Source organism: Pholis gunnellus (genome assembly GCF_910591455.1).
Source record: "Pholis gunnellus genome assembly, chromosome: 19".
Lineage (NCBI taxonomy): Eukaryota > Metazoa > Chordata > Actinopteri > Perciformes > Pholidae > Pholis > Pholis gunnellus.
Window position 1 is genome coordinate 20,174,291 of NC_136546.1, and position 25,430 is coordinate 20,199,720.

General features: G+C 42.2%; 1 protein-coding gene across 1 annotated transcript; it reads left to right on the forward strand.

Moving 5' to 3' along the window:
• Positions 1–376: 376 nt before the first annotated feature.
• Positions 377–20,544, forward strand: cd109 (CD109 molecule; the record flags this gene model as incomplete). Its single annotated transcript, XM_079180754.1, has 33 exons — positions 377–447; positions 1,533–1,699; positions 1,775–1,803; positions 1,889–2,125; positions 2,841–2,966; positions 3,062–3,101; positions 3,197–3,278; positions 3,360–3,453; positions 3,538–3,685; positions 4,221–4,330; positions 4,586–4,870; positions 5,689–5,790; positions 5,941–6,003; positions 6,392–6,568; positions 7,630–7,782; positions 8,215–8,304; positions 9,113–9,182; positions 9,271–9,376; positions 10,127–10,241; positions 10,468–10,581; positions 11,601–11,816; positions 12,812–12,950; positions 14,316–14,492; positions 15,399–15,480; positions 15,573–15,801; positions 15,922–16,093; positions 16,751–16,941; positions 17,654–17,824; positions 17,909–17,971; positions 18,176–18,312; positions 19,324–19,480; positions 19,566–19,668; positions 20,333–20,544. The coding sequence occupies 33 exons, from the start codon at positions 377–379 to the stop codon at positions 20,542–20,544; spliced, it is 4,428 nt and encodes a 1,475-aa protein (XP_079036880.1).
• Positions 20,545–25,430: the final 4,886 nt, after the last annotated feature.

Here is a 25,430-nt window from a genome sequence, read left to right on the forward strand (position 1 = left end):
CTAAAAAACAACAACAATACAACAGGATGTGATCCATTGTTAGCCACTCTCACAGGAACTCTTTCCTCTTTGTTTGACTCAAAGTCAAACTGACACTGAGACTTTGGGCCCTTGGGGGTTTGGGAGGCCCTCGGGAGGCCACCTACTTTTCACGAGACTCGTCCTCAGAGTGGAAACACCCACTCAGCTCCCAAACGCAGCCCACTCCCAGAGGGGTTCAGGTAAACTGACTCTAGTTCAGTTCATCAGGTGATACTCTATAAGAGGAGGAGGGGGGGGGGGGTCACTGTCTGCAGGTATGAAGGCGGCGTCCCCTGACATCACCGGCTCCCAGCACTGACTGAAGCCCGAGTGGAGTGAGCTTCATTCGTTGCAAATGGAGCGTCTCCAGGTGTGGAGTTTCTTCGGCCTCATCGTCCTCACCGCCGCCCAGAGCACCATGAACAGGTAAGCACACACACACACACACACACACACACACACACACACACACACACACACACAGGTAAACACACTCACAAGTAAACACACACTCACAGGTAAACACACACACAGGTAAACACACACACACAGGTGAACACACTCACAGGTAAAAACACACTCACAGGTAAACACACACTCACAGGTAAACACACACACACAGGTGAACACATACACAGGTAAACTCACACAGGTAAACACACACAGGTAAACACATACACAGGTAAACTCACACAGGTAAACACACACAGGTAAACACATACAGGTAAACACACAGACACAGGTAAACACACAGACACAGGTAAACACACAGACACAGGTAAACACATACACAGGTAAACTCACACAGGTAAACACACAGACACAGGTAAACACACAGACACAGGTAAACACATACACAGGTAAACTCACACAGGTAAACACACAGACACAGGTAAACACACATACACAGGTAAACACACAGACACAGGTAAACACATACACAGGTAAACTCACACAGGTAAACACACAGACACACAGGTAAACACACTCACAGGTAAAAACACACTCACAGGTAAACACACACACACAGGTGAACACACTCACAGGTGAACACATACAGGTAAACACACACAGGTAAACACACAGACACACAGGTAAACACACTCACAGGTAAAAACACACTCACAGGTAAACACACAGACACACAGGTAAACACACTCACAGGTAAACACACACACACAGGTGAACACATACACAGGTAAACACACACACAGGTAAACACACAGACAGGTAAACATACACAGGTAAACACACAGACACAGGTAAACACACACAGGTGAACACATTTTTCATTATTTTGAGATACACAGTTATTATTTTCAGGTACTAAGTTGTTTTGACTTCCCGGATCTCCTTCTTTTCATCACAATGGCGTGAATGACCTTCCGCAGCGTCCTTGTTGGTCTAGATGATCCACAGAGTATATTTAAAACAGTCCATGACCACCACCGTGCTTCCCTCCGGACCCTCGCTGTGTCTGTGTATTTAACCTGAACCGTTTGGTTCCTCAGCCCCGGCCCTCAGCCCTCCTACCTGCTGCTGGCCCCCAGAACCCTCCGTCCCGGAGTCCCAACATCAGTGACCGTCACCGTCCTCACCAGCTCTCCGGTCAGCGTGTCCGCTCGCATCGTTCATGGCGAACAGACCGTGGCCTCAAACTCTGCTACAGTGGAAGCAGGTAAAGCCTTTTATATTCAACAAAAGACTTCTGATTTAAATCACAGAGTAATTAAACAACTTTGTTTTGTTAAAGGTTCAACCGAGCTGCTGATGTTACCAGCTGTAAGTACGACTTTGTTCCTAGCTTTTATCTCCATAAAGCTGCTGGTTAAACACGCTGGTGGAGTTAAACCTAAATGTGCTGCAGATCCAGGAGAGCGAGTCCAGCTACATGTACCCTTACAGCCTGGAGGTGACGGGTCTCGTAGGCGGCGTGAAGGTTTTCTCCAACTCCACGCAGCTGCACTTCGACCCCAAAGGCCACAACACCTTCATCCAGACGGACAAGCTGACCTATCGACCCGGGCAGACGGTGAGGATCAGAGTGGTCTCCGTCCTCCCCGACGGGAAGCCCTTCACCAGCCCGGTGAACGTCACCATCAGGGTGAGTCTGAATGTTTTTAATGCAACTTACACCAGTTCTGACTGCCGTACAGTTATGACTTTAAAGGAACAGTTCAGCCTAACAATGAAACTGTTGTCTGTCATCTCCTCATAAATCCATGTAGCAGCATGTACATGTATCAACACAAACAAACCATCAAATCACTGTCGATTTATCTTATTTCTTTTATATTATATGGTATTTTGTTGAGCTATTCTTTATCGTAAACATTTTTGTATATGAAAATGGAGACGTGTTTTGTTTTTATAATCTTTTGCTGGGCGTCAAACCGTCATGTTACATGTTAGTGGACACCTGGTGAAGTTTGTATCTAAATAGATATATATATATATACAGTATATATATATATATATATATATATATATATATATATGTATATGTGTGTCAGCCTGTGTTATTTAGCTTAAAGATGGCAGAAAATATCTATGAAATAACAACAAATTGTCCAAAAGCATATCCAAAAGCTTCTGTTAGCCAACAGGATTATGTCACATTATTCACATGCAAACGTGATATTTTTGGGTGAACTGCTCCTTTAAAGGTGTCTCATCAGTATTCTGTTGGTTTAATCAGCAGGATTATTAAAAACACGTCTTCCTACACAACAATGAAACACACGTTTTTGGCCTTTGTGTTGGTTTCCTGACTGCAGCATCTTTTCATTTCTTTGCACACACGCTTGTACCTGATCCAGGATCCGAGGGGGAACCGGCTCAGACAGTGGCTGTCTCTGCACGGCGTCCTCGGGGTCGTGTCCAAAGAGTGTGAGCTGTCTGAATACCCTCCTCTGGGTGAATGGACCATCGTCACTACAGTCGGCGTAAGTCTGCTCTGTCCCACCAAACAGGTGCAATCCAACCCTGTTAGATGGAAAAAAAAAACAATATAATTTAATATAAATGTGTGTTTTTATAGAGTGTTTCCACTGAGAAGCGCTTCACCGTGGCTCATTACAGTACGTACGTTTTCTCAGTTAAAGTTGGATGATTGTTGCGTTTTAATCTCACTTCTATATGCATGAATATGTGATGTCTGTCTGTCTGGTTGCAGCGCTGCCAAAGTTTGAAGTTGTGATCGAAGCTCCGCGGGTCATTTTTCATGAGGACCCTCTGTGGTTCTCCGTCATGGCAAAGTGAGAACTCTTTTGTTGTGCGTTACGTTATTCAACACAGTTTTAAATACTTGATATATTTACATGTTTGTGATTTTTCAGGTACATGTACGGGATGCCTGTTCACGGATACGTCAATGTAACGTACCTCCATCGGTTTCATGGGATCGAAGAGGCTTATGATGAACATAGAGAGGTGGGTCGTGAGGAAAATGTTGATTATAATCTGATTACACCCCCAAAAAATGTCCTTAATGGCCTCACTGTTGCTTTGCTTTAGATCGACGGCAACACGGCCTTCATGTTTAACGTTCCCGAATACGACTACCACGAGATGAGCGAGAGAGCTCTGGACATGGACTCTCATGAGGAATACATGGACTACGAGTGTTTAATGATTGTGGTTCATGTGACTGATCACATCACAGGTAATCCGTTTTTACACTTTTGTATTGATGAAGTCATGTCCTCTGTATTGTTTCTGGGAATTCAGGGAGATATTACATAAACTATGTGAATATTTTACAGGTTTATTCCAGTGCGTTTCAGCTTAAATATATTTAAATGGTACTACTTTTATGCAGAACCGACCCTGGCGAATTTGGTGCCAGTTCTGACGAGTGAAGCCAATGTTAAAGTGTCTTAAAGCTGCATTCTCTCTAGTGTCCACCAGGGGGCGACTCCTCTGGTTGTATAGAAGTCTATGAGAAAATGACTCTACTTCTCTCTTGATTTATTACCTCAGTAAACATTGTAAACATGAGTTTATGGTCTCAATCTCTAGTTTCAAGTCTTCTTCAATACAGCATGATGTTCATTTAGTAAATTATAGTTTACGTATAATGTTTTTTACGTGGTTAACTATGTGAAACCTTTGCTGTTTACTACTTGGTTAGGTTTAGGTAGAGATCGTGGTTTCATTCCTGCCGCCTAGAGGTATGACTGATGCTTTTCATGTTTCAGGTCTCACATATAACACTACAGCAAAGGTGTCTTTGGCAAAGTACAGATATACAATTTCCTTTGATGGCTATCCCAAAATATTGAGGCCGACTCTGAACTTCGCCGCCATGGTAAGGAAAGCAAATCTTTTTCTGTAGTTTTAATCTAATTTGTTTGATTTTATACTTTTCCATTCCTATTTCTCATTTCCTTTATTAATTAAAAAGTACTAAAGTGTCAAATTAACTATTTGCTAACCAACATTTATAAAAGTTATCAAAACTGGTGTTTTATAATAACACATACTACGATCAGCAACACAACTAGTTCTCATGACAAAGTGTTAAAAGGCGTGATCAACATGTCGAATTGTCTTGATTTTGTAGCTGAAAATATCAACGTACAACGATCAGCCGCTGTCACCGGAGGATCGGGGAAAGATGCTTCATGTGTCAGTGATGCAGCAAAAGAGAAGTCCGTGGAGTTGGAAAATGGACATTAAAGAAAAGGAAAACTGGCCTCGTCAATCCAACATGTCAGTCACTTGGGGAGTTGGGAGTCCTCAGCAGGAGGAGATGCTTTCTGAAGAAATGGAGTTTCCCGTCCCTGCAGACGGATGCGTAGCCCTCAACATCCGCGTCATGGATGAAACGGAAACACTCACCGTTGATGTGAGATGATCATTTTCTCACATTCAAACTCTTCATCCTGACTGTATCCTCGGTCTAACTAAAGAGAAGACTTAGTAAAGCCAGGATGAAGGATACAATCATTGTTATTTTGACTGTCACTGTTGAGCGATGCAATGCTCAAACACAAACAGAATGTAGAATGTTTCTTTAATCAGAGCACAGCTGAAAATACAATGTTGTCTGCAGGTAAACATACAGTTTAACATGAAAAATGTATAAATAAATAGCATTTCATTCATATCAAATTGCATTATTATTTTTGTTAAACTCTCTATATTATTCAGAAATAACAGACTGTAAAAAAACAGACTTGAAATAAAACATCGTCCATTTTTTAATTGGTAGCAGCGATCCAACGACGCAGTTTCATCGATGTTTCACTGCACATTTTCCTTATTACATTAATGTCTGTGCCATAATGCACCATGGACACCACAAACTAAGGCTTTCGTTCATATGAATATTTATTGTGGAATTTGAACACGGTGCTCATTCTTTGATCGGTTCAATTGAAGTATAAAGTGGCGTATCATCTGCGTAGAAAGGAATCAAAAAGCCGCTGTTTCCAGATTTCCAGAGCCAATTAATGTCAATCAAAGTGATTTCTAATTGATTGGGATCAGTTTTATAAAAACACATTCATTCCCAATCTTTTGCTTATTGAAACCCATTTCAAGGCCAAGTTAACGTGCGCCTCTGTAGAGTCTTTCACCACTCTGGAGTCTTATTCAATGAATCCCATTTTTCTACCAGGAGAGAAGACTTTTTCAAATAATTATCTGTTTGTTTGTTATCAGGCTTATTTTGAGGACAGCCATGCCACTCTTCAACTCTACAGAAGCTACAGATCCCCCAGTCACTCCTACCTGCAGATCCAGAAACCTTCCGGTCCTCTCGAGGTAATCATGAAGAGCAGAGCAACTTCTGTGTCACACGGTTTTATCTGGTGGGATTGTGGGAATGCTGCTGGTGACAAAGTAGTAACAATAGGAAGTACATTTACTTCAATGATATTAAACATGTTATATCACAACACGGTCTTCCTTCAGGCCGGTTCCCCCTTCCTGCTGCACGTTGAGGGGAATTTTCCAATGACTGAGATCCACTATGTGGTGAGTTTAACATGATGACACTCAAACCTTCATTTATTTAATATATTCCATTTAATTGGTTTTATTTTGAGTAACTTACATTTAGTGCAACTGTGGAGTAAACTTGTATTTCTCTAGATCAGATATGATAAAAAAAACGGGTTATTGACATATTTTCACGTTTTTTATTATTATCATAATTTTTCAGTATTTCTTTTCTGTTGTACTCGACTGTTTCTTGTGCAACATTTAGTGATGTAGAACTCAAATGCTATATCAGTAATATATGTCTGTCAACTTGTCTGTCTGCCAAAAATATATACATTACAAAAATATACATCACTGCAGCTTTAATTATAAAATGTATGAAGAGACAGAAGAGCTCACGTGTTTTCTTCTGCGTGTGAAGGTGAAGTCCAGAGGTCAGGTGGTCTCTGCTGGGAGAACCATGGACGGAGATCTCTCTCTGGTCCCAGAAGCCACCTGGGCTCCTCTGGCCTGTATCATCGTCTACTGTGTGCATCCCAGCGGCGAGGTCGTCAACGACGTGATGCAGCTACCCATGACCCAAACTTTACAAAACAAGGTGAACTATTGTCTTTTTTTCAATTGTTTTGCTCGATTAAAAAAGTGTGATTTTGAGTATTATGAGTATGTTATGAATGTGGTGGAGCTAATGCCAATTACCTTTAAAGTATCATCCTAGTTGGTTTTCTTAAAGCGTGAGACAATCAGAGGCTTGTGAAATGTTTGAAGAAAGTCAAATTTGACCTCGAACCCTTTTTTCCAGTCGCTGCTATCTCGACAGAGCGAGACCCTCAGAGAGCCAGAAACATTGTTTTATTTATGAAATAAACTGTAGTAACTAAATTGATTGCAAAATACGTCATGCCATCAGAATTTGGTCTGGTTTGGATTAGGAAACTCCCTTTGAGGTGTTTTTTTTTATGGATGAGGTCCTCAGATTAGATGCTAATTGAAGTATAAACACATTGGAACACATCTTTTGAAGCTTTCCGTTACGTCTTTGGTAATTAAATTGGTGCTTTTGTGTGGTTATGATGTTTTTACAGCAGCTAGACTTATTTGCCTTCGAGTCTGACCATATTTTAGGTAAAGAAAACAGGCGGCAGCCTTCAGTTCTGAAGAGTGAAGCCAAAGCTTCATGTGTTAAAGCTGCATTCTCTCTAGTGTCCACCAGGGGGCGACTCCTCTGGTTGTATAGAAGTCTATGAGAAAATGACTCTACTTCTCTCTTGATTTATTACCTCAGTAAACATTGTAAACATGAGTTTATGGTCTCAATCTCTAGTTTCAAGTCTTCTTCAATACAGCATGATGTTCATTTAGTAAATGATGGTCCATTTAGAGTCACACAGACCATAAAGCAGGGGATGCTTTAGGGCGGGCTATCCTATCGTGTGATTGACAGGTTGCTACCAGAGTACGTCTTTACGTCACTCCTCCACGGTCCAAATATGGTCATTTCCGTTCATCGGTAGCAAAAAAAGCCAAGATTGCAAAGGCCAAAACGCCAAACTCGAGGCTTTAAAACAATTTTACAGTCTAAACAACCTGGAAAACCTACGTTGTTCGAGTCAATATTGTGATTGTCAATGATCGGGTGTGATGGTACCTGATTGACAGGTGTCTCTGAGCTGGAGCGACGCTATGAGGAGGCCGGCTGAGGAGGTCACCCTGAGGGTCACGGTGGCGGAGCCCGCCTCTCTGGTCGGCATCCTGGTGGTCGACAAGGCGACCAAGTGGAAGGGATCGTACAATGACATCACAGAGCCGAGGGTGAGAAACAGCGCTCGTTCACATCCCCCAAACTTTGAGAAATAACCTAAATTATTTCTTAACTAACTAAACACCGTGAGTAAATAAGCTCGCTGTGACTTCAGTCTGACCCTCGGACAAAGAGAAGAATCCTGAAGCTTCCTGTTGATTGTCTCCTAACCTGCTTTATCAGGGATGTGTCTGTTATTCCCAAAGCTCCTCTCCGGTTTAACATTTTCCAATAGCTTTCCATATCCACACATATTTCTCCTAACAGGTATTTCCATGAAACCCAATCCGTCCCCCCCCCCCCACCCCAGTATCGGTTCTTTAATCCCAGCTCGGTCAAACTGGTTTTAAACAATAAGTTTCTCTTTCTGCATCCCGGGTTGTTGTGTTGCCCTTTGTGAGCTGCAACAGTAGCAGCTCTGAGGATTGGTGTTGCTTTCACAGGTGGTAAAGGAGATGAAGGATAACGGCGTCGCCATGGCCGACGCCTACTCTGACATGATGACAATGGGAGATCCGTACTCCGTCTTCAAGGTCAGCCTCCCCAGAGACACATCACAAGTATTGCATTGACGTCCTGTGTAGGGGCAGTATCCAATCACGCTTGATCATCCTTCTATCTCACTTAAAATAAAACCCTTTTCTAATCTGACGCTATGTGGTCAAAGGCACAATGAGAAGGATTTGTAAACAGGCTTTTGGAACAAGCTTTGTCTGTGGTGTCATCTGGATACAGATGCTGTTTGAAATCTCTCAACCATCTCCTGTAATTAAAGTTCAAATTAAAGAAATTCCGATACCTGAAACTTGTGCATCGGCTGATACCAACTACTGTTCCGAGACCAGTGCGTTAGAAACATGTTGGTGGGATTTTCCAGTGTAAGGTGTTGCCCACTTGCTGACATTTGGCTAGCTCTGGCTAACGTTACGCTCGCTAGCATCTCAGCAGAGATGAAAAAGAAGCAAGATGGCTCACTTCACAGCTATTTCCATCATCAATTCCAGACGCAGCGATGGTTTTCTCTGGGTCTGATGATGGAAGTATCAGTGTCTTGCTTCTTTATCATCTCTGTTGAGAGTTTGCACATGCTCAGTACGGTTCCTAGCATACATGAGCCGATATGATAACTTGTTACGTATCGGAGGCGTTTCCAATTCTGGTATCGGAGCAACTCCACCATTTTATTTTATTTACATACGGTGGGTCAGAACACCCTCCGTTTCACTTGTAATTCTCTTTGCATCTAAATATAGCTGTTGAAGCTGTTGACACTGTTAATGTACTATCCCATAATAAGCTTTCCAGCTCAATATTTAAGTGAAATGTGCATTTTTTGTGCAGGAATGTGATCTTGTGGCATTGACGGATGCCAGTTTACACAAGATGAAAAGTCCACCTCGGCCTACATTTCGTAAGTTTTAAAACAATCTATGTTCATCACATTCTTGCCTCTTTTTGACGATGCGTTGCTAAAACAACTGACAATCATCTTCAAACAGCAGGGGAGGGATTTCATGGAATGACCCAGACAGAGAGTTCACACATGGAGCCACGAGAGCGCCGGGACTTCCCAGAGACCTGGATATGGATGGACACCAACACAAGGTAAAGCTTTAGAAACATACCACCGGATCACTAGATTCACGAGGACAGAAACATCAGTTTTAGCCGAGGTTGAAAGACCACTTTGGTTAACCATGAGACAAAAGTTCCTGTCTGTCGATGGAGAGGGTGTAGAAAGATGAAATTGAACATTTTGGCTTTGGAGAGTAATTATGGTGCAAAAACGTTGTGATTTTAGACTTTAGATTTGGGTAAAAAGGATGGAACCTGGCCAGAGCTGAGGTGACACATCTCGACACCACGCCACCCAAACCACCATTTCACTAGAGTTTTGTTTCTGATACCAATATCAGAAATGTCTGATGTACAGCTCGTTTGGGTATCGGCGAGTGCACGAGTCTCTGCACCGATCCGATATCTCATGATCATTTCACTCATCAGATAATTTACTCTACAAAGGTTCTACAACGTGTGTCGCTCGTTACCCAATCGCTAAATCCTGCCTGATCGGTACTTTGCACGTTCTTATTCTCAAACATGTTGACGCAGGAAAACAGTGACATGTTTCTAACGCACTGGTGTTGGATATCGGAATCGTTATCAGGAAGAATTTTTACATTTCTTAACTTTAGTTACACTATATGGGTGAGATACTGCAAACGACTACATCTGTATGGAGATGACCACTCAGAACATTATTACATGCACGTCAGTGGCCACAAATCCAAACATTAAACTTTTTTTTTAAATGACAAAGAAACTAAAGCTAACATGTCCGTCTGTTTTTCTCAGTAATTCAGAAACAGAGATAACTCTGACTGTGCCGGACAGCATCACGACCTGGGCAGCCACCGCCTTCGTCATGTCTGAGAACCTCGGTCTCGGCATCGTAGAGAAGCCTGCAGAGGTACTCACACTCCTTAAAACACCGTACTAAATCCAATTTTCTCTCTTTTTTATCCATTGCTTTGATATTTAAATTCTGTGTATTATTTCACTCTTCTCGCCTTTGAATTAAAGCACCATTTGACCCTTTGACTTCTTGTCTTACACACAGTTCTGCTCTATTATTAGCTTTGTATGTGTAGTGTTTAGATGAGACTGTGTAACGTTTCCATGTGATCCCCCTGCAGCTCAAAGTGTTCAAGGATTTCTTCCTGTTCTTGAACCTCCCGGCCTACATCATCCGAGGAGAGGAGCTGCTGCTGGAGATCATTCTGTTCAACTACCTCCCACAGCAGCTGGAGGTCAGTGAGACAGTTAGTGTTTGAAAATGCCTTCATTAAGTGAGACTTACTCCTCCTGCACACTTGAAATGTGGCTGTTTGGGTTCATGGTTGGTTAGGAGCTTCTTCTCCAAGAAATCACGTTTTCTGCATCTTTTAAGTTTGGTGGATAAATAATATGATACCCATGAGCCTCGGTTGCTGTTGCGATGGAAAGATACACTTTGTTGCTGCAGTTGGGAACAAACAGCATTATAATTACTGAGTTAATCATTATTTTTGAAAAAAATAACTCCAAAGTGCAAATATTGAAGCCAATTTCCTTCATAAAGCGAGATCCAGAATTGCAAGTTTTAAAAAAGAAATCTCCATTTAAGAGAAGTTTATGTTCTGGATGTGAGCGTTGGATCGAGCCCAACGCTGTCTGCAAAATAGATAACACTCCTCCCTAATGTAACAGCAGATGAATAAAGCAGAGTATCATCAGCGTAGAAATGCACCGTTCAGCCTTCATCACTAGAGACTTCATACGGTGGATCGAGTAGTCAGCTGCAAGTCATTGAGTTTTATTTGTGAGCTTGTGAAGCTCTATTTATTTCTCTCTTTTACTGACTATAGTGTAACAAATTACTGAGTTCATGCAGTCATATCTGCTTTAAATCTGTTGACTAGTGGATTCATATTTCACCGTGAAGCAACAGTTGAATACAGCAGGTGTTGGATTGCAAGTATTTGGAGTGGATGTGGTTCACAGGGTTGGTGCTGTTGTTTCAGGCGTCAGGTTGCTCTAATCTAATGTGGCATCAGTGGTTTTAACACATTATACAACTCTGTTGTCACCTCTGAGGACTTTCAATCCTTCAGCACATAAAAGCTTTTAAAAAGAGCTCAACGACTTCTGAGATAGCTAGAACCTGCGTTTTAATTTGATATTCGGTTTCAAGAACATGCTTCTTTTGTTTCCCACCGCGCTCTTTGTGTTGTTAGACATCTGCTTCATGTAATCTGGGTTGCATTCTCCTTCTGCTCTTTGTTGTCAGTTCACAATAATTGTTGCAGAGAGCGAAACCTTTGAGTTCGTCCTCTCGGACAATGAGCTCTTCATGCCCGGCGTTCTCACGGTGCCCGTGGGGAGTCGGAGCGGAGAATCCGTCCTCATTCCCATCAGGCCGGTGAACCTCGGAGACATCGACATCGTGGTGAAAGCCATGTCATTTGCTGGGATGGACATGGTCCGCAGGACGGTGCTCGTCAAGGTGAAAATCACAGAACCAGGGAGGTTTGAAGAACGCGGTTACATGTACCATCTCAGATTAATTTATTTTATTAATAATAATAAAAACAATATTAACAATAAAATAATAGCCTAAAAAGGTAACTCTCTCTAGTATCACACAAGAACAAGATATAACTTTATTAACAGCAGTTGCAGAAAAAGAGCAAATAAGAACTAAATATGAACAATAATAGATTATCAATAAGATACAAACTAACACAGGTAAGCAATGTGGCGGTAATGATTATAAAATAATGGATGATTAAAGAAAAGTCAGAAAAATAATATTTCATAACTTAAGCCCAAGATTGAGAACCACTGGACTAGTTTTTCATGCTGATCTGAGCTGAAGCCGTTAAATCGGAGGCTTTGAACTAACGGACCGGACGGATCCCCCCTCGCGGTTCGGCACACGTGATCCTCAAATTAACCATCACAGTGTGAAATAAAGTTTTACTGACGATCGTTATCCTCCAATATTCAGTCAAATATGCGATCAGAACATCGGCATAAATGCTTTCTAACGACAGGAGGGGAGCTAGTAACGTTAGCAGCACCGCTAACGGCTAACGCACGAGGTTCCATAGAGTTACATTATGATGCGTTCAGGTGCTGCTCAGTGAAAGTGAGTACTGTGCAAATGTAAATTAAAACGTTACCATGATTTGTTCAAATGTAATCCTGTAAAATGTAGTTTGAGTGAATACATTTAAAGAATATATCCAGTTGTTTTCACAGCTTATTATTATTATTATTATAGATATTAGACACTAGCTCTAAGCAGCTTATAATACATCACTAAAACTACTAATGACAAGATGTTTTTAATTTATAAAAAACACAATCTTTTATTCCTTATCATTTGTTCACCGACCCTCATCTGCTCCACTGCAACCAAGAAATCCATGATCTTGTTTCGCAGCTCTGCCTCTTCCCAGAAACGTGACTCACCACGTTTGCTTGTGCGTCCTGCAGGCCGAGGGACTCGAGCAGTCGTTCTGCGCCTCGCTGCTGTTTGAGCTCTCTGAGTCGAGTGTTTCCAGAGAGGTGGTCGGGTTCAGCTTCCCGGCAGACGTGGTGGAGGGCAGCGAGAGAGCCTCGGTGACGGCTGTCGGTACGTAAACACGTCGAACAACCTGAAGTAATGAACAACCTGCCGGGAAATACAAACAACAAGCAACAAAAAGACATTTCATTCTAACTAATAAATATTTACCTAATGAAAATGACAATTTTATACATGTAGTATTATTTAGTATTATAGTACGACTTTAATTTAGATTTTTCACTGATAACAGTGACTCCCCCCAAAAAACTAATGACGCAATGAAACCTGCACAAAATCTGTAAATGAAATACAATAAGAATTATTGTAAAAACCTATTTTAACAACTGACACAACTGAAGAGAGATACGACCAACGATGACTTAACCAGAGTGAAACCATCTGCAGTCAATATAGAGATAATGAGTACAAACCTGCAGCTGGTCGCTCACATGTGGACTCCAGCATGTCTCAGACATCGAACACGCGTGTGCCAAACAACATGGATTCTAATGAGCAGAGAATAGTTCCTTCATGTTTTATCCAGGATGTTACAGTGATGGTTCCGTAATGAAGTGCAGACGTTCGCGGTGAAACACACACATGTGCAACACGAGCTGATGAGCTCATGGTTTCCTGTTCGCTCAGGTGTCGAAACGCTGGAGATGTTTTGTAACAACAAGAGAGAATCAGCGTCGTCGTGCTGTTGAAGGTTACGTGTCGGCGGCGAGGAGGAAACCTGTGAGGAGCAGCTGCTTGTAGTTTCTCATGTGATCGGTGGAGAATGTACTGGACTTAGCACTCATCTGTGATGTCATCGTGATGCGTCTTGTTGTGGCAGAATGACAAACACGCAGACTTTTCTAATCAGATAAAAAATGGCTACTTCATTTTTAAGTTACTTAAGTAAAAGTACAGACGTATTATCAGCAACATGTACTAAAAGTATCCAAAGTAAAAGTGCTAAGTTTGCAGTGCGGCTCCTTTATTACAGAACTTTCTATTACTAACACGCACATATACGAGTGATTTAATGTTGTAGTTCTTCAATGTGGAGCCACTTTTAGATACTTTGTATTCTTTTGATAACATCATCATTCATTTTGCAAAATAAATAGTCTGAAAGCATCAACAGCTTGATAGAGTTAAAGAGATAAACCAGAAGAACAAAGATCTGAAGATGAATCTGAGATCATCCATCGAAATCCCATCAAGACTTAAGTTGCTCTCATTGCTCATCTAGGTTTTACTGTGGCTCACTGACTCCGCCCCCTGAGGTTTGATTCAACCAATGAGATGACATTATTTCAATTTGCAGAACGTCTGCTGCGACGGTGAAACATCTTGTCATTGGCGTGGTGCTGAGGTGGTCTCAGTAAACATTAACTCTTCTCCCGTCGTGTCTTGATTTGTCTGGTTTCCGTGCTGATGAAGGCGACATCCTCGGCCCGTCCATCAGCGGCCTGGACTCTCTGATCCTGATGCCTCACGGCTGCGGAGAACAGAACATGATCAACTTTGCTCCGAACATCTACGTTCTGCAGTATCTGAGCGCCGTGGGTCAGGCGGACCAGGAGACCGCGGAGAGAGCCGTGGACTTCATGATGAAGGGTAAACCGTTATGTCACAGTCATTCACAACAACCACACCAGCTCTGAGAAGAACAGTGTTCAACAACTCATTCATCAGCACGATCCGTGGGGAGTTTAGAGGATGAGTCCTTCATTGAGCTGGCTGATGAAAAGTGGTGCAAGAAATATCCACATGCAAGAGACACAAAGAGACTCACAACAACAGCAAAGGGGGAAAAACAACCACAAAGAGACACAAAGTAACAAACAAGAGACACAAAGCAACCACAAAGAGACACAAAGCAACAAACAAGAGACACAAAGCAACCACAAAGAGACACAAAGTAACAAACAAGAGACACAAAGCAACCACAAAGAGACACAAAGTAACAAACAAGAGACACAAAGCAACCACAAAGAGACACAAAGTAACAAACAAGAGACACAAAGCAACCACAAAGAGACACAAAGCAACAAACAAGAGACACAAAGCAACCACAAAGAGACACAAAGTAACAAACAAGAGACACAAAGCAACCACAAAGAGACACAAAACAACAACAAAGAGACACATAATCCATCCATTGGTTGTGGTTGCATTTTATAGTGTTTATTGCCACAGAAGTTATTTTACTTTCTCTTCTAGAGAAAATCAAGTATAATTCTGTCCTCAAGGCAAAACTGTTTGCTTGAACAATGATAACAAAATAAAATGAATACATTGTTTTTTTTCACCATATGGCGCAAAAGGACATTTATTAATTCAGTTAATTAATTTCTGACTTTGGCAAAACTCTCGTCTAACAACTTGATTTGTTGCATTTTGCTTCTACTGCGTAACATAATTAGATTTTAGGAGATTTAATTATTCATGATTTGTGATGTTGGGATACATTTGTGCACATGAAGATGACCTCACTCTAGTCTCTGGTGTCCCTCCCTCCAGGTTATGAGCGAGAGCTGACCTATCAGAGAGCAGACGGCTCCTTCAGCGCCTTCGGAGACCACGACGCGTCTGGAAGCACCTGGTGTGGTTTTAAAGGATTCTATAGATAAAGAAGGAACACGAGTCTCCCTCAAAAAAAGCACTGACGAAAAAAATCTAACTCCGTCTCCGCAGGCTCACGGCGTTCGTGCTGAGGTGTTTCCTGCAGGCGCGGCCGTTCGTCGCCATCGACGCCGTCGTGCTGCAGAGGGCGGCGGTCTGGCTGGCGGCCCGGCAGGGGGCCGACGGGAGGTCAGAGGAGCCCGGCGAAGTCATCCACACCGAGCTCCTGGGAGGCCTGGACGGCCCCGTGTCCCTCACCGCCTACGTCCTCATCGCCCTGCTGGAAGACAACGACATCAGGGTACAACTTCATTCGTATCGCACCTTTGGTGCTTTAGGACACAGACGTGATTTATAGAAACAAAAACAAACATGTTTTGGTGTTTCTTCACGCTGTGATCTTTTGTCTGCCGTCCGTCAGGCTCAGTACGGCGGCCAGGTGTCCGCGGCCCTGATGTTCCTGGAGACCCGTCTGGCCCTCGGCGTCTCCAGCAACTACAGCCTCGCCGTGCTCAGCTACGCTCTGGCTCTGTCCGGCAGCTCCAGCGCCGACGCGGCACTCAGTGAGCTGATTGGACGAGCCGAGATGAGAGGTGCGATGACCACCGTGTGTGTGTGTGTGTGTGTGTGTGTGTGTGTGAGAGGAAGATGACTGCTAAGTTTGCACTACTCCAATGGAGTACGACTGTCTTTCCAGCTTTCCGTACTTTGGCTTTTTGTAGCTGAAGTTTTAAAACAAGAACCCTATAAAAGGGTCCGAAAGATGCATTTGATGAATATGTACTTGGTGGAGGAAGTATTCAGAGCTTTTACTTCAGTAAAAGTATTAATACCACACAAAAAAAAATACTCTGCGTTGAAGCCATAACGTAGGGTAAAAGTATGAAAAATGACTTTTTTCAAACTTTTTTTATTTGTACTTTATACAGTTATACATATTTATACAGCTGTATGAACTGTTTTACAACAAAACAACATATTTTATACGCTCTTTGTATGTTTTGTATGTAAAAAGTAACTTAAGCTGTCTGATAAATGTAATAGAGTAGAATAAAGAAAGTACAAGTACTTCCCCTTTACACTAGAAGACTAAAACATCCTCAAAATGGAAAATAAATCTTTTCTTTTAATGTGGAGTTTGTTTGACTGTTTGGATGTTTATCTTTCATACTTTAATATTACAAGAACAAAGTCTTTGACGCACATTGAATGCTTCCTGTTCCTCCTCCGTCTCTCCTCGGGGGGGACAGACGGCGTCCCGATGTGGTCGTCCCCGGACGGCGGCATGTCCTCGTCGTGGCAGCCTCGCTCTGCCGACATGGAGATGTCGTCCTACGTGCTGCTCGCTCAACACCGGCTGGGTCGCATCGCGGAGGGCCTCGGCCTCATGAAGTGGCTCAGCCGACAGAGGAACCACAGGGGGGGATTCGGGAGCACACAGGTGAGGAAGAAAAGCTCTGAAAACACCAGAAACATCACGAGTATACTGTGTTTTCATCAAAGACTCGGTGTCTCCGTCCTCTGCCGTTTAAATCACATCAATGAAAGTTGATCACGTCATCGGTTTTGGTCATTTCATGGGATTTGTGTGCAGTAAGAAATGTTCCATTCGTATCCTTTTAGGGCTCAACAAGTCTTCACATGTGCGTCTTAGAGATGTTGCTACAAGAACACACGATGCAAACATCAAAACGTCTCAAAACACCTTAAAAGGGTTCAAAGCTCGTCTCTGAAGTTCCAGAAAATCATCATGTCAAAAAGGAGAAATTCCCCTTTTGTGTCACATCAACAGGAGACTGTGGTTGTCTGGGCATGTGGTGACTAAAAGGACAGTTAACCCCTTTAGCACGCACACACACACACACGCACACACACACACACACACACACACACACACAAACAGAGGAAATAGTGTGTCAGTGCCTCCAAATACAGAACGTTAAATAAAGCTTTTTCTCAGGCTTTGTCGGCCAGAAATTGACTCTTATTTGTCAACAGACGCACAGATGAACACGCTCACAGAGCGACATCGCCGTAAACAGGAAGTCGGCGGTGATTATCAAAGCAAAAGTCCATCGTTGTCCGAAGTGCGACGGGATGTTCCGGAGCAGATGTGTGTGACTCCTGACTCGTGTGTGTGTTTCCTCTCTCAGGACACGGTGGTGGCTCTGCAGGCCTTGTCCCAGTTCGCAGCGCTCACGCCTCAGAACACCGACCTCAAGATCACGGTGGACGCCGCCGGCGCCTCCGCCGCCGGCGCCTCCGCCGCCGTGGCGTCCTTCTACATCAACCGGGACAACCACCTGGTCCACCAGAGCCAGCGGGTAACGCCGACACTCTGTCAGAGACAGAAGAGCCGAGAGGTCCGTACGTGCAGAGAATAACGTGACGTGATGTTCTGTTCTCAGATCGATCCAGACGAGCTGAAGCTGCAGGTGTCTGCAGAAGGTCGAGGACTCGCTCTGTTTCAGGTATTCACGACACACAGCTTCAAACTATTAATACCGACTATAATCACTCCACAGCGCCTCCTGCTGGTCAGCAGCTTGATGCTCTCTTCATGTGGTGGGATGAAGAGAGCAGCACAGTAACTCTGGTGGCTTTAAACTCCTCGTTCCCCCGTTGAAAACCATCTGGCTGTCCTCCTGCAGACGTGTTTTCTTCTTCTGTCTCAGCTGAACGTGTTTTACAACGTCAGGAACGAGGAGCCGACGAGGAGGAGGCGACACGCCGGCGAACACGAGGCGTTCGATCTGCGCGTCGAGCTGTTTGACAAAGAGATGAACCGGGCTCATCTGAACATCTGCAGCAGGTAACATGACGTCACGCGTGAAGTCTGTCAGACTTAATTATGTTTACAAACAATTAAACATAACCAGTGACGTCAAAAACAATGAAACAAGAACGACACCAGACGTCAATCTGACAGAACATGTCAAATATCCATTCACTCACTTTTCAAATGCTAATATTGAAAAATGTTCTTCAAATAACTTGTTTTATAATATATTTATTCTTTAATCTGTTAAATGAAGCTGCTGGTATATTTGTTTTGACATTTAGTTTTTTTAAATATTTAAATAAATTGTATTCCTATTTATTTATTTGACTAATGCATAAAACTATTTTCAGTTCTATTTTCTGCAATTAAATTCATTTTATTTTTTATTTTATGAAGAATTTATTCAACTAAATGTTAAATAAAACAATGGATCATGTTTTGCTGTAGATTATAGAATAATCATAGATAAATACTTATAATAATCTACATTTTGTGTTTATACAGCATATTTATATTTATATTCTTAATAATGAATTATAATAAGAATTGTTCATTTTAATAATTACTGTTCATTTTAATTAAATGCACTTTATGATGAACAAATATTAAATGAAAGGAAAATACAAATAAAACACACAAGCAAAATAAATCTAACTATCTTTAATATATTTTAAAGACAATAAAAAAGGATCAATATGCATTATTAGTAATAAAGTGTGGACCTATATGTATGTATATCCACAACTTAATAGTTTTGTATTTGTTATATCATGACGCCTTTCAGTCTGTTTCATTCTTGTTAATTCAGATGTAAAATATAATTTTATTTTTATTATATTTTTATTAAACACACATTGAAGATACAAACATTATTGAAATGCATAAAAAATGGGATTTATATAAAATCCTATATATAAATATATATATATATATATATATATATATATAAATATATCTATAAGTAGACAGTCTTTTCTAAGTCATTTGAGGAGCATGAAGGACTTGAAACGTATTTACTGACGTCTCCACGTCGTCCTGCAGTCTGTCGGAGGCTGTCGGTCTGAACGCCACCGGCATGGTCCTCGTGGAGGTGGGTCTGCTGAGCGGCTTCAGCCTGCCGCCGGACGGCATCCCGACCGACGCCGTCGTCAAGAAAGTGGAGACAACGCCGGGGAAAGTCGTCCTGTACCTGACCTCTGTGAGCTCCGCCGAAACACAAACCACGGACGCTTCGCTGCACTCAGTCCGACTGAGACTGAAACTGTGAATGTGTGTGTTTCCAGGTGACGAGGGAGGAGATGTGTCTCCTGATTCCTCTGGTCCTGGAGTATAAAGTCGGCAAAGTCCAGCAGGCGATGGTTGTCATCCGTGATTATTATGAACCAAGTAAGAAGTCACCCCCTCACCGTTATTCACACTTTTTATCCCCTTTTCATATAAACTATCGCTAACTTTTTCTAAAGTGCGACAGGTTTAAGTTATCATCCATCCCACGGGTAATAAGTGCTTTTAATTCACAGCTCAGCATGTTGTTTCTCTCATCATCAGGTGACAGGAATCATCAGCATATAAATGGATGAATGTCACGTGACTTTTGGTCTTAGAATGAATCAATTGATGGCTTCTTATTTGCACTGAGGAGCTCAGAATGTAATGTTCTTAACAGGATCTGGTTTAAAGGAAACCGTTTTATTTGTGGCGACATTTTAAATGAGACTTTGTAGAATAAAATGTTTTTGATGAAATATCCCAATTTTAAACTTTCTACTTGGTTGCTTTTTCCAACGGAAGCGTTCGTCACACATGATGTGTTCAGGTACCGTCGGAAAGGTGAAAATGATGATAGTGGCGGTTTTATGGCTTCTGGGTAGGATAATTTGGCTTCTGGCTTCTTGTGAGACAATAAAGGTCTGAACCGAACAGAAGTACAGACACGTTTAAATGCTGAAATTTGACACTTTTAATTAGAGAAACACAACTAAAGGACATTGAAATCTTCTAGACCTGGTGTTGAACCTGACCTCTGCTCTTTCCACCGTCTCTCTCTCAGGACGGATGACGGTGAGGAAGTATGCATCAGAGTGGCGAGGAGACATGTCCTCGTGCCACTTCTGCGGCGGCGGCGACTGCAGCTCGTGCAGACAAGACGACCATCACGACTACGACGTGATGTCGAGCGGCGGCCACGTCGTCCTGATGACCGGTTCAACGCCGGCTCTGCTCCTCCTCCTCCTCCTCATCATCGCTGTCTTCGGCGTGTAAATATCCAATCGGTCCAACACGTGCAGATGTATAAAGTTCTGTTCGTAGAAGCCGTGTTTAATGCTTATATTCTCCTGGTAACATAGTTTTAAACTGTTTATATTCTCGGTGTCTGTATGTTGGTGCCGGAGTCTGAGCTTGACCGGAAAAAAACTTAATTTTAGTGAAGTTTTGGATTAACTAGTTATGAGCAGATTTATTGGCAAAGGGAATAACTCCAATAAGTAATATTTGTATGTTAGCAGTACATTAGTGGGTTAAACCAGGCGTTAATTTGCTCCCCTAAATGTCTAATTAGATTATAGAAAAGCTGCATAATTAATCCTGTCGGTTGCATTTAATTCTGTAAACTATGTGAACACAGTCACTTATTAATGCTGAGCTAAGTATTTTGTTTCATATGTTGTTAAATCATGTTTGTTTATTACATTTTAAGTTTATTATTTTCTTCCAAAGCATCATGGGAACATTTATTAATGATACGTAGAATAATTAATAATCTTTCATACAAAACAGATGAGGTCTGCTGGTTTCACTGTGTATTCTTCCTGCCACCTTACATTGATTAGAAATGTTATAAAAAATATGATTTTAGTTTTTAAGTCAATGTAAAAGAGATTTATAAAGTCATAGGACACATTTTAATAAATTTCAGTGTCAATTTCTGCCAAATAAAATATGTGACTGAAAATTGTATTTCTGGGATTCTTCATTGATGCAGAAAAGTCGATGCACAGAAATAATCAAACAAATGTCCAACAAATACATTTAAATCGGCTCGACGACACCCAGTCACGCAATGCGTCGGCCAATCACACAGCACTAAATGAACATCATGCTGTATTGAAGAAGACTTGAAACTAGAGATTGAGACCATAAACTCATGTTTACAATGTTTACTGAGGTAATAAATCAAGAGAGAAGTAGAGTCATTTTCTCATAGACTTCTATACAACCAGAGGAGTCGCCCCCTGGTGGACATTAGAGAGAATGCAGGTTTTACACCTTTTACTGCTCCTAAAAAAACAACACATGGAAGCAGGAACTCTCTTTTTTTTAGACTCTCTCTGTGATCTCTGGGTGGACAACCCGGCTGTGACAAAAGACAGTAGCAGCCTCACAATGTAAACATCGCTGAACAATCAACATGAAAGATGGACGTCGGCCTCAGAGTCGCTTTAACCAGACTGTGACCCGAGCCGGAGCACGACTTGAAGACCTCCCATAAATCTGCACACTAAAGCCGGTATGCTGCCTAATGGCACAGAGGCACAGCAAACCCCCGCGACAATCAGAGTGATGGAGGCATAAACATTAACGACTCGGCGCCATGACTTCAAAGAAGTTCTCAGTGAGGAAAAATAAAGAATATTTAAGCCACATGTGGTCGAGAGAGAAGCAGGGTGGGTTTCGATACCGCCGGCAGTTATCTGCTTTAATTTGATGGCCTCAGACGTTCCGCCTCATTACAGCTGACCTCCACTCTTGGTGCTCAAGAGATCGACTCGCTCTCACAGCACGACTCACGCGAGTCGGTGTTTATTACCACGTTGGGATCATAGACTGTGTGTAAGAAGTGGACGTGACGTGAAGTTTGGGGTAATGAGGAGGAGTGACGTAGAGACGCCGTACACGTCTCTGGTAGAGACCTGTCAATCACTGTGTAGCCCCGCCCCTAAAGCATCCCCTGCTTTATGGTCTGTTTGACTCTGAATGGACCATCATTTACTAAATGAACATCATGCTGTATTGAAGAAGACTTGAAACTAGAGATTGAGACCATAAACTCATGTTTACAATGTTTACTGAGGTAATAAATCAAGAGAGAAGTAGAGTCATTTTCTCATAGACTTCTATACAACCAGAGGAGTCGCCCCCTGGTGGACACTAGAGAGAATGCAGCTTTAGGACCCTTCAGCATCGGCTTCACTCTGTAGAACGGAGGTTGCCGTCTGGGTTTTATGCAGGACGCCAACAGCTGTCTTCTGAGTGAAAACCTCATATTGTAAAGCTTAAATCCTGGTCAAAAAATATTTGTTGCAACTTTAAAGGAGCAATATATTTACTGCATTACATCAAATAAATTACGAAGCATGTTAAGTTATAAACACTGGCTTCAAAGAGTCCTCCTTTTGAAATGTCCAATCCGCTGCAGAAAGTCTGTTTTTTTGTTTTGGCCTGTTTCATTCATTTTCAGTTTGCTTCCAGTTATGAAACGAAATGGAACGCAAACACAGCGTGCAGCGGATATGGTAGCTAGCTAACGAAGTGGATCAACAAAGATATCGTTGGATTCTACCCAAACTAAAAAGCTACGTACAAACAACAAAACATGGCAACGATCGGCGAAATCGCCAAACTCTGGGCTTCAAAACATCAGTCCACAAACCAACGAGTGACGTCACAATGACATCGTCCACTTCTACTATACCGTCTGTGGTGAAACTAAAAGTCCACGTTAACTTATTTTACCTCACTTTCGTACCCTAACGTACGTATTTAACTAATGTAACGTAATAACGTACTTATTTGAACCCGACTACGATCCTTCAGTAGTTTTGTGGCTCAAACAACTTGTGAAGGCGAAGTGCTCGCTTGTGTTGCCGGACATTCTCAACTTCGAATTCGTACTCCTATCTTTTCGGAAAAATATCCAGCGAACCGTTATGAGGGTACGTTATACCTGTTGGTGTTGTAGGAACTCTCTAGAAGTACGAAATGTCTTGTGAATCCATCTAACATTTGAACTGTTACCCTCCATAGAGACACAGGTTGGATCGACACACACACACACAAGCTGCTACAAAAACTAAAAGTGTGAAACTCTCACTTTCTCTGTAAGAGTTTGTATTCACACAGATCAAAACCTCCGCGCTCATCGCTCAGACCCTGAGAGTGTATCAGATCCCGACACAATGTAAACACCAGCGCAGAGGCAGAAATATGTTTCCTCCACAGAGCTCGTCTGAGTCCAAACACTGCACCACATGTAAACGCAGTACAGTACACTCAATCAACACGTGCACGGCAGAACCCCTCCGCTCATTCTCATGGACATCAAACAATGCAAGAATGTCCCGATTACACAGCGGCGGCGCGCTACCATATTTCAAGAGAGCGCGATGAGTCACCGGAACGTGCAGCTGCACACATCTGGGTTCAATCATCTGGACCAGAGAGGGTTTTTCTATTGGACGAAAACCTGACGATACTCTCAACGAAGCAGGAAAAAAAAAGAAACTTTTAGTCGCCAGGCAGGAGAGAAGAAAAGGAGGGATTATATTTATTTTTTTGATTGCATGATGGGAAGGACTGAGAATTAAATCGATACATTTCAGAGTATTTACTCAACCCACCTTCAACAATCCCTTAATTGTTTACTCTTTAATATAATACAACATTTAGAGACCCTGTCCTGATCCCAGTTAAACCGACGTCAGCTGGTAAACGGTTGAGTGTGAGAAGCTGCGAGGGCTTAAAATGGTGTAAATACGAATGGGTTGTAATAATAGTAAATAATAATTTCCTCGGGCAAAGTCTTATGGAAAGTGTTCATAACGGCTTCATGATGTCTGAGAGAGAGCCCTCCAACAGACAGAGACAGAACTAAAGTCTTGAGGACTTTGTGGGAGCGTGAGCCTTAACGTGTTCATAAAGGGCTCAAAATGGGATTTACCCACAATTCATAGCAATGTGACCATAAACACAGGGTGTTTAACGGTGTTAAAAAAAAGTAAACACAGAAGATGACGTGTGTTCAGCCTGGCATATTAAACACAGAACCATTAAGGGTTAAATGTGTTGCAAAAGCCTGAAAGACTCAAACAGGGAGTAAAAAATATAAAGTGATAATAACGTGTTTTGGTGTAATCATGGTAACTCTAAGTGCCGTCATGTTACATATTTAGACTATTTCAAGCACTTGCAGCCTCTCAAGCCATTTCCCAGATGAAGTCCGTTAAGTCCCTGAGGGATCAGGGTTTAAGGTTTTGGGGGGGAGGGGGGGGGGGTCAGACCGAGCTTTACCTACACAGGTGTTTTCACTCGTTGCCTGATTAGACCTCGTCCCTGGTTGATTGACAGCTCCCTCACTCGGTGCAGCTGTCAGAGACGACATGATCAACATGATTCAACCTGAGCAGAGCTCCAATCAGATTAACTGAAAACACCTGTGTGAGTGAGCGTGAAGCCGCTTTAAGAAGGCTCACAATGTTCACTCCTGTAAGGTCGAAAACCTTTACATGATGGAATTAACTGTGTAAGGGATCCTGAACGCTCTTTATATGAACATTTAATTTAATTGATTTATTTCCCCGTGAGGCACTTATATTACAAGGATATTTTCATTGTCTTTGTACAGCAGGGCTGCACAACAAAATGCAGATTGTCGTCCCATTTTGCTACATAAATAAACACAAAAACACACAAAAAAAGACTCCATCATATGTTCGTCATAGGAGGATGCATTTAGGAGTCAGAAGAAGCTGCTGTGTAGTCTGGTGGTTCAGCTGCTAATACCTCCGTATCTCCTTCCAGACGGCAGCAGGGTGTCTTGTCTTTTAAATATCCTTTGAGCTCTTTGCAGGCACCTCTCGTCACCAATATCACTGATGCTCAGTAGACGGGTACCAAGAATGAACATCTCATGCCAGTTTGTAATGTTCTATTGCTCCTCTGTTGAAGTCAACAAGAACTTTAATTGACGGTATAAAAAAAGAGGGAAACTACAGAAACAAACATCAACGTTCATCTCTGAGAACATGTGTCCAAGCTGCCTTCATCCCTCAGAGATACAGCCGTTTATGAGCTTTCTTCTTCATGTGTGATGCTGATTCCCAGGAATTCACAACTGTTCACTTCCTATGTATATCTTTACAAATCTAAGG